The sequence below is a fragment of the Sciurus vulgaris genome (genome assembly GCF_902686455.1).
Source record: "Sciurus vulgaris genome assembly, chromosome: 2".
NCBI lineage: Eukaryota > Metazoa > Chordata > Mammalia > Rodentia > Sciuridae > Sciurus > Sciurus vulgaris.
Genome location: NC_136462.1, coordinates 128961944 through 128972796, shown reverse-complemented (window position 1 = coordinate 128972796; position 10853 = coordinate 128961944). Strand labels below are relative to the sequence as shown.

The 10853-nt window shown below is 40.2% G+C and overlaps 1 protein-coding gene across 1 annotated transcript; it reads left to right on the top strand.

Annotated features, from left to right (window-relative positions):
• Positions 1-3567: 3567 nt before the first annotated feature.
• LOC306653711 (transcription factor E2F6-like) lies at positions 3568-4281 on the top strand (the record flags this gene model as incomplete). The annotated part of the gene is given in 3 exon segments (XM_079126690.1): positions 3568-3645; positions 3647-3673; positions 3832-4281. Coding segments are annotated over 3 exon segments (555 nt in total).
• Positions 4282-10853: the final 6572 nt, after the last annotated feature.

The window sequence follows — 10853 nt, the reverse complement described above, 5'->3', positions numbered from 1 at the left end:
CCTAACCCCTCCCTCCCCCCATTATGTGTCATCATCATCCACTTATTAGCGATATCATTCGTCCTTTGGTTTTTTGAGATTGGCTTATCTCACTTAGCATGATATTCTCCAATTTCATCCATTTGCCTGCAAATGCCATAATTTTATCATTCTTTATGGCTGAGTAATATTCCATTTTATATATATATATATATAAATGGTATATATACCATGTGTATTATATCTGTGGTATATATATATATATATACCACAGTTTCTTTATCCATTCATCAATTGAAGGACATCTAGGTTGGTTCCACAATCTGGCTATTGTGAATTGAGCAGCTATGAACATTGATGTGGCTGTATCTCTGTAGTATGCTGATTTTTTTAAGTACTTTGGGTTGATTCTTCCTTTTATTTCTTGTGCTATGGGAGACCTGTTGAGGAAGTCTGATCCTGAGCCGACATGTTGAAGATCTGGACCTACTTTTCTTCTATAATCTGCAGGGTCTCTGGTCTGATTCCAAGGTCATTAATCCATTTTGAGTTTAGTTTCGTGCATGGTGAGAGATATGGGTTTAGTTTCATTCTGTTGCATATGGATTTCCGATTCTCCCAAAACCATTTGCTGAAGAGGCTATCTTTTCTCCATTGCATATTTTTGGCACCTTTGTCTAGTATGAGAAAATTGTATTTATTTGGGTTTGTGTCCGTGTCCTCTATTCTGTACCATTGATCTACCTGTCTATTTTGATACCAATACCACGCTGTTTTTGTTACTATTGCTTTGTAGTAGAGTTGAAGATCTGGTATTGTGATATACCCCCTGCTTCGCTCTTTCTGCTAAGGATTACTTTAGCTATTCTGGGTTTCTTATTCTTCCAGATGAATTTCATAATTGCTTGCTCTATTTCTGTAAGGTACGTCATTGGGATTTTAATTGGAATTGCATTGAATCTGTATAGCACTTTAGGTAGTATGGCCATTTTGACAATATTAATTCTGACTATCCAAGAACCTGGGAGATCTTTCCATCTTCTATGGTTTTCTTCAATTTCTTTCTTTAGTGTTTTGTAGTTCTCATTGTAGAGGACTTTCATATCTTTTGTGAGATTGATTCCGAAGTATTTTATTTTTCGAGGCTATTGTGAATGGGGTAGTTTTCCTAACTTCTCTTTCTGAAGATTCATCACTTATGTATAAAAATGCATTGGATTTATGTGCATTGATCTTATATCCCACTACTTTACTGAATTCAGTTATGAGTCCTAAAAGTTTTCTGGTGGAATTTCCTGGTTCCTCTAGGTATATAATCATATCATCAGCAAATAGGTATAGTTTGAGTTTTCTTTTCCTATTTGTATCCCCTTAATTTCTTTGATCTGTCTAATTGCTCTGGCTAGAGTCTCAAGAACGATATTGAATAGAAGTGGTGAAAGAGGGCATCCCTGCCTTGTTCCAGTTTTTAGGGGGAATGCTTCAGTTTTTCACCATTTAGAATGATATTAGCCATGGGCTTAGCATAAATGGCCTTTACAATGTTAAGGAATGTTCCCACTATCCCTATTTTTTCTAGTGTTTTGATCATGAAGGGATGCTGTATTTTATCAAATGCTTTTTCTGCATCTATTGAAATAATCATGTGATTCTTGACTTAAAGTCTATTGATATGGCGAATTACATTTATTGATTTCCGGATGTTGAACCAACCTTTCATCCCTGGGATGAAACCCACTTGATCATGGTGCACTATCCTTTTAATATGTTTGTATGCGATTTACTAAAATTTTGTTGAGAATTTTTGCATCGATGTTCATTAAGGATGTTGGTCTGAAATTTTCTTTCCTTGATGAGTCTCTGTCTGGGTTAGGTATCAGTGTGATATTGGCTTCATAGAATGAGTTTGGGAGGGTTCCCTCCTCTTCTATTTCATGGAATACTTTGAGAAGTATTGGAATGAGCTCTTCTTTAAAGGTTTTGTAGAACTCGGCTGAGAACCCATCTGGTCCTGGACTTTTCTTTGTTGGTAGGCTTTTGATGACTTCTATTTCATTACTTGAAATTGGTCTATTTAAATTGTGTATGTCCTCCTCGTTCAGTTTAGGCAATTCATATGTCTCTAGAAACCTGTTGATGTCTTCGAAATTTTCTATTTTGTTGGAGTATAGATTTTCAAAATAGCTTCTAATTATGTTTTCTATTTCAATCCTGTCTGTTGTGATATTTCCTTGTTCATTCCGAATTTTAGTGATTTGGGTTTTCTCTCATCTTCTCTTTGTTAGTGTGGCTAAAGGTTTATCAATTTTGTTTATTTTTCGAAGAACCAACTATTTATTTTGTCAATTTTTTATTGTTTTTTTGTTTCAATTTCGTTGATTTCAGCTCTGAGTTTAACTATTTCCTGTCTTCTACTACTTTTGGTGCTGGTCTGTTCTTTTTCTAGGGCTTTGAGCTGTAGTGTTAGATCATTTATTTGTTGAGTTTTACTTCTTTTATTGAATGTGCTCCATGAAATAAATTTTCCTCTAAGTACTGCTTTCATAGTGTCCCAGAGATTTTGATATGATGTGTCTTTGTTCTCATTTACTTCTAAGAATTTTTTAATTTTCTTCCTAATATCTTCTGTTATCCATTCATCATATATAGCATATTGTTTAATCTCCAGGTGTTGGAGTAGTTTCTGTTTTTTACTCTTTCATTTATTTCTAACTTCAATCCATTATGATCTGATAGAATACAAGGTAGTGTCTCTATCTTCTTGTATTTGCTAACATTAGCTTTGTGGCATAATATATGGTCTATTTTAGAGAAGGATCCATGTGCTGCTGAGAAGAAAGTGTATTTGCTCTTGGTTGGATGGTATACTCTATAAATGTCTGTTAAATCTAAATTATTGATTGTGTTATTGAGATCTATGGTTTCTTTGTTCAATTTTTGTCTGGAAGATCTGTCCAGTGGTGAGAGAGGTGTGTTAAAATCACCTAGTATTATTGTGTTATGGTCTATTTGGTTTCTGAAATTGAGAAGGAGTTGATTAACATACATGAATGAGCCCCTGTTTGGGGCATCGATGTTTATGATTGTTATATCTTGCTGATTTATGCTTCCCTTAAGCAGTATGAAATGTCCTTCTTTATCCCTTCTGACTATCTTTGGTTTGAAGTCCACATTATCTGAAATGAGGATGGATACTCCAGCTTTTTTGCTGAGCCCATGTGCATGGTATGTTTTTCCCATCCTTTCACCTTTAGTCTATGGGTATCTTTTTCTATGAGGTGAGTCTCTTGCAGGCAGCATATTGTTGGATCTTTCTTTTTAATCCAATCTGCCAGTCTATGTCTTTTGATTGATGAATTCAGGCCATTAACATTCAGGGTTGACCGCTGCGGGTCACCCTCCTCCCCTCGAGCCCGGGGCAGGAGCTCACAGGCTGGTGGGGCCGGCGGCTGGCAGGGCGGCCCCCAGCAAGCCGTGGGCCGCTCTGCGCTGGGCACCGAGAAGCTGGCACATGGGGGTGGCGCTGGAGCCTCTGCAGAGGCCGGGAGCGCTCATGGGCGTGAGGGGCACGGGCCGCCGCTGGGCAGCATGAGTCAGCAGCGGCCGGTGAGGAGACTGCCCAGCCTTCTCGTGGACCCGGTGGAGGAGGCGGTGCGCCGCTGCTGCCCGCGACCCCATCAACGTGGAGAGCCTGCTGCAATAATCAACATTGACCGAAGTCATCCTACCCAGTCCCCACGCCCAGTAATTGGTGAACATTATCTCCGTTCCTCACAGTCCTAAGAAATAGTTACTCCTGTTTTGCAAGTTGTTAGAACAGACTTGAAGATGTTAACGGACTTGCCTGGTTAGACACCATCGAAAATAAGAATTAATTTAGAAGATAATGTACAATATGTATCCATGAGAAAAGCTCTAAAAGTGAAGAGACCTCGTTTTGATGTATCGCTGGTTTATTTAACTCGAAAATTTATGGATCTCGTCAGATCTGCCCCCGGGGGCATTCTCGACTTAAACAAGGTTGCAACAAAACTGGGAGTACGAAAACGGAGGGTCTATGACATTACCAATGTCCTAGATGGAATTGACCTCGTTGAAAAAAAATCTAAGAACCATATTCGATGGATAGGATCTGATCTTAACAATTTTGGAGCAGTGCCCCAACAAAAGAAGCTGCAAGAGGAACTTTCAGACTTATCAGCAATGGAAGATGCTTTGGATGAGTTAATCAAGGAGTTAATCAATTGCGCTCAACAGTTATTTGAATTAACAGATGATAAAGAAAATGAAGATATCCTTTAAGTATATGCCTTTTAAAATTTCTGCTTCCAGAGCAGATTAAGTGGTAAGGTCATTTGGAGGATTTAGTTTATATTAATTAGATGTTGAATTGGACTTCTAAAAGTTAAAATAAAGCCAGGCATGGTGGAACACACCTCGATCCCCAGCTCCTGGGGATGCTGAGGCACAAGGATTGTGAGTGTGAGGCCAGCCTGGGCAGTGGTTACTGAACAGAGTGAGACCTCCTCTCCAAAAAAGGAAAAAAAAAGTAATTTTAGTAAAATATGGTAGTATCACCTCTGTTTTACGCAAGCAATAAATACATTGTTGCTTTTGGCAAAAAAAAAAAAACATTCAGGGTTATTATCGAGATATGATTTGTATCCTGATCATTTGGTTCATTTATTTTATTTTATTTATTTATTTATTTATTTATTTGACACGACTGGGTTCCTCCTTTACTTGACAATTCCTTTAGGATAATTCCTCCCTTTGCTGATTTGCTTCTTTGTTTTTCATCTCTTCCTCATGGAATATTTTGCTGAGAATGTTCTGTAGTGCTGGCTTTCTTTTTGTAAATCCTTTTAGTTTTTGTTTATCATGGAGGGATTTTATTTCATCGTCAAATTTGAAGGTAAGTTTTGCTGGGTATAAGATTCTTGGTTGGCATCCATTTTCTTTCAGGGCTTGAAAAATGTTGTTCCAGGCCCTTCTAGCTTTTAGGGTCTGCATTGAAAAATCTGCTGATATTTGTATTGGTTTCCCCCTGAATGTAATTTGGTTCTTTTCTCTCACAGCCTTTAAAATTCTGTCTTTATTTTGTATGTTAGGTATTTTCATTATAATGTGCCTTGGTGTGGGTCTGTTGTGATTTCGTGTATTTGGAGTCCTATAAGCCTCTTGAACTTGATTTTCCATTTCATTCTTCAGATTTGGAAAATTTTCTGATATTATTTCATTGAATAGATTGTTCATTCCTTTGGTTTGTTTCTCTAAGCCTTCCTCAATCCCAATAATTCTTAAATTTGGCCTTTTCATGATATCCCATAGTTCTTGGAGATTCTGTTCATGATTTCTTACCATCTTCTCTGTTTGTTCAACTTTGTTTTCAAGGTTAAATATTTTTTCTTCAATGTCTGAGGTTCTGTCTTCCAGGTGTTCTATCCTATTCGATATGCTTTCTATGGAGCTCTTAATTTGGTTTATTGTTTCCTTCATGTCAAGGATTCTGTTTGGTTTTTTTTCAATATCCCTAACTCTTTATTGAAATGATCTTTTGCTTCCTGTATTTGCTCTTTTAACTGTCGATTGGTGCAATCATTCAATGCCTGCATTTTGCTCTTTCATCTCATCGTTTGCTTCCCTGATCATTTTAATTATGTACATTCTGAACTCCTTTTCTGTCATTTCTTCTGCCATGCTGTCATTGGGTTTTATTGATGTAACATCTAGATTTGTTTGGGGCATTTTCTTCCCTTGTTTTCTCATATTGTTCAGGTATCAGTGGACCACTGAGATATTGCAGATTTCCTCTATTGACTTATAATGTCCCTGAAGATTTCTAGTATATCCCCTCTTAGCCTTCAGTGGGTTGACGTCTTGGAGGAAGTTGATAGTGCGGTGCTCCACAAGGAAGCTACCTCTCTAGGGCTGGTGGCCTTCAGGTGGGGTATATTCCCTGCTAGTGGAAAAGAGGTGCCTCCACTTGTTGACCAAAGGTCATCCAAAGGGGAACTAGGCTGCGGGCTGAGGCAAGGCCTGTTTGGGCCCGTGTCTCTGGTTTTACCGTTCTTGTGGGAAAACCTCACCCGGCAGGGAAGACTCACCTGGTGGGGAGGTCTCGCTGGTCAGTTCCCCTCTTAGAGGTTCCCCTCAATCTACAACTACTGCCTGGGCTGGGCTGCCTTCCTCTGCAATGTTCCCAGGGACCCGGCCCTACCTCCTGGGCCTGGGAGCTTCACCCTTCACAGATGAATCTCCTTAGGCTGCCTCTCCTCAGAGAATCTGCCCGCAGTCCTGGAACCTTCGCTCCGCCCCTAAGCGTGTCTCTGTGCGGCTCTTCCACCAAGAAGCCTCCTAGGTCCTGGGACCCTGCTCTGCACCTAATTGCCTGGCTATGTGGCCCCTCCTCTGAGCAGCCACCTGGGCCCCCTACAATCTCTCCGAGTCCCAGCAACCCGCCACACGCCTCTTCCTCCAGACAGCCGCCCGGTGTTCCGGTGCGGTCACTAGGAGTCCAAGAAACTCACTGCGTGCCTCCTCCTCCCGCCAACCGCCCGTAGCCCTGGGCAGTCACTCCGAGTCCAAGTGACCCGCCCCGTTCCTCCTCCTCCTTCAGGTAGCCCCCTGGTGTTCAGAGGTGGTCTCTCTGAGTCCAAACAGCTCTCCTCGCAGCTCCTGCTCTGGGCCGCCGCCTGGAGCCACAGTGGTTGCTCTGAGTCCAAGCACTGTGCTGAGCTGCCTCCTCTACGATGCTTCCAGTTGTCCGAGTTCACTGCTCCAGCGGGGGTAGGGGTGTCTCGCGAGGCAGCTCTACTTCACAAAGTTCCCTGCGTTCTGGGACTACCACCCCATCCGGGACGCCTCCCCAACGGGAGAGACACGCAGCTGCTTTGAGTTGGTCCCAAGTCTCTCAATATCTCCTCTTTTGAATCCTGAGTCCTAGAGCAACATGAAATGCAGCAACCCTCTAGTCCACCATCTTGAAAACCCCCGAGGGATTGGTTTTTGAGGACTTTTTTCCCTCTTGCAGTGGATCCCAGGAAAAGTATTCTGAAAATTCTGGCATAAGAGGTGATTTTCAGTTTTCCAATAGGTGGTTTCCCAGTGGTTGGTGTCTAGAAGGAGAAGTCAATAAACATTTATTGATCTGACTTGATTTGTATAAAAGCGAGCATGTTAGTCAACTTTTCATTGCTGTGACCAAAATACCTGACAAGAACAACTCAGTGAAAGAAAAGTTTATTTCGGATCACAGTTTCAGAGATCCAGTCCAAGGTCAGCTTGCTTCATTGCTCTGGGCCCCAGGTGAGGCAAAACATTATGGCAGAAGGACACAGCAGAGGAGCACTACTCTGCTCAGAGCAACTGGGAAGCACAGAGAAGGGAAGGGGGAGGGACTGCAGGGCAGACTTTACCCTTTCAGGGCACATCCCCAGTGACCCACCTCCTCCAGCCATGCCCTACCTGCCTACAGTTACCACCTAGAATAAACTAATTAGGTCATAGCTAATCATCTCTGAACATTCCTACATTAACACAGGAGCTTTTGGGGGACATCTCATATCCAAACCATAAGAGTAGAGCAAGAAAATTGTCTATTTGACATTTAAATTGGACACAAATAGAAAACGGAAAGCATTAAAACACCTGTGTAAAGTCACACATCCAACGTAGATCAATTACTTGAGCACCTAAATCCATCTCAGAGGTGAAAGTCTTAGTAAAGAATAAAATTTCTTTATGTTGGTTATTAGTACAGTCTCTCTCTCTCTCTCTCTCTCTCTCTCTCTCTCTCTCTCTCTCTCTCTCTTTTTTCTCTCTGCCCTCCCTCCTTCCTTTAATCAAGAATTTGGTCTCATGAGTAGCTCTGACCCAGTCCACAGCAACTAATTCAAAGAATGAATCTTCCTCTCTGCACGGAGAAGCAGGATGAGAGGTAGGACTGGAGTGAGTCTGCTCACATGGGCTTTCAACATACTTTCCACATCAACTTCGGCAAGCAAGCATATAAATAATTCAGACTGCATGTTCCACCAGGGCAGAGAGGAGTCTTTGTCTGGTGGTAAGAAAAAAAACAAAATCAAGATGATCTCTCTTTCCAAATTCTCTGAGTTTTTGCATGAAGTAGACAAGTAATAGTGGTGGTTTTAGACCAAAAATTAGTTTGTGATGAAGAGCAAAAGTTGATTAACCTTTTTTTTTTTTTTTTTTTTTGCAGTACTGGGGATCGAACTCAGGGCCTTGTGCTTGCAAGGCAAGCACTCTACCAACTGAGCAATCTCAGCTTAAGCTGAGCTTAATCATTTTTAAGAAAGAAGGAAAAAAATGTTAAACACAGTTTAGACCCATGGATTCTTTATTTTCTTTTCTATTTTCACCACTAATTGCACCAAGTTAGGCAGACCATTCTTTTCCCCAATGCCTGAGTTGAAATTGGAGCAGGAGAACAGGCCCACTCTTTCTTTCATTCTTTCTCTCAACACATACTAATTGTACATGCTAATGTGATTCAGTGAGAGATTTCCATACATGCAGACAATGTGCATTGATCATTTCCAAACTGCCTTTTTCCACCCTTCCTCCCACTCCCCAATCCCTACTAATCAGTATTCTATATTCAGGTCGACTCTTTTTAGCTTCCATGTATGAAAGAGTTCTTGTCCTTCTGTCTGACTTATTTCACTTCACATAATGCTCTCTGATTCCAACCACTTTGCAGCAAATGTCGATAATTCATGCTTCTTTATGATTGAATAATACTCCATTATATATATATAATATATATATAATTATATATATATATATATATATAATTTCCTATATTTATTTATCTGTTGATGGACACCTAGACTGATTTTCATATCTTGGCTATTGTGAATACAGCCATGATAAACATGGATGTGCAGGTATACTGAATTCATTTCCTTTGGATATATACTCAGGAGTTGGACAATTGGAATCATATGGTAGTTCTATTTTCAGTTTTCTGAGGAACCTTCTAATTTACACTGTACTAATTTACATTCCCACCAACAGTGAAAAAGAGTTCTTTTCTGAGGGAGGGAGAGAGAGAGAGAGAGAAAGAAAGAGAAAGAGAGAAAGAGAGATTCTTTCTGAATTTATTTTAAGAGGGTAGTGCTCTAATGTGTTTGAAAGAAATTGTGTTTTTGTTTTGGTTTGTTTTTGCAGATCCCTGGTGCCTTTCTCTTGTGCCCCTTGAGTTTTGCCAGATCCTCAGATCTATTCGTCTGCAGACTGCATTGCTTTATCAGAGATGGCCTACTTCTAAGATCTAGGCTGTGAGCCAAGATTTGCTAAAATGTATCGAGAGGAAAGAATCTCATTCCTCTTCTCTGTTTCATTTGGGTCAGACTGTAAGTAGCATCTAGGTCAGAGAGGACACATTTGTTCACTGTATTGCTAGCCTGTGAACAGAGATGATGAGGGACCCTCTCTGTTCACAGGCCAAGCGGATATTCCCAGTAGCCCATCTGTCCATGGGTTTCTCCCTCAGCCTCCTCCATGACTTTTCACTTGCCTCCGCCCATCAGATTTCAACTTCTCATTGAAGCCAACCAATGCCTTTTCACCTCTCTCTCCTCTTGTTCATCTTCCTGTAAGGTTCTCCATCTTCAGTCGCCCTCCCCTTCCTTGTCTCTGGTATTCTTTTCCTCACTCTTCTTCCGCAGGGCCCTTCTCTTTAATTTCCTGTTATTGTTATTTTCCCTCTTTGATCTTTCTCTATGTTTATGCTTTAGAACTGCTGTTATCGTTCATGATCTTAAAAGAGATGTAGAATCTCAGAATAAGCAGATGTCTCTAAAGCCAGCTAAGTCAGCCTCTACTCAGTGCTCATGGACAGGAACCAAATGGTTGCTCACCGTAGGCAAGTACCAGGAAGACAGGAAATATAATACATCATGGTGGTGGGACGAGAATATAACTCAGTGGTAGAGTGTTTGTTTACCATGCACAAGGCCCTGGGTTCAACCCACAGCACCACTAATAACAACAAACAACAACAACAACAACAACAACAACAAAAACAATAACAAAGCCATAGATGTGATCTTGGCCCATGCACTTATTTATACATTTCCTCACCAAATATTGATTTGGGGTCTGCTTGTTTCAGATACCAAGCATTAGGGATATATAAATGAACATGCTGCTGTTGTTTTTAAGGATGTAAAGTTTGTCCAGATAATCCTCATGCATTTTACATAAAGAACAACAGGTAAGGGGCTTAACATTGGCATATGCAGTCATTAAATAATTTAAGCAAATGTCCAGTGATTTGATCATTAACACAAGGAACAAGAAACTGCTCTATGCAGTAAAGATTTGCAATTAAATTAGGACAGACAAGATCTGGGTGTGATCCCAACTGAATCATATCCTCACACCAGTGATCTGAGGCCACCTTCAGAAACCTACATAGAATTCTTTGAATGACTTTCTATAATGAGCTAAACCAGAGCCTGTAAGTCATTAAATGCATTTATATGATATAAACTGTATCTATCTTTTGAAAGAGGGATAGAAATAGGATAAGAAGTGAGCCTAGGTCTTGCTATCCATCCAGAAAAAGTATCTTTTAAAACAAATTTATTAGTTTGTTAGACAAGTTAAGCAAATATTATAACCACATCAGGTACTCACTCTGCCTTTACTAAAGAATATAAGATTAATGATGTTTCTCAAAGAAAGTAGCAGAATGTCTCTGTGGAATTACACATTTTATTTAGAATCCAGAAAGTTATTGTATTCTGCTGTGTCATAATAAATTCCCTTCAACTATAAATTCCAGGTTTTACATAGCGCAAATGATGATTAAAACTGCTTTTTTTTTTTTTTTTTTAGCAGTATGG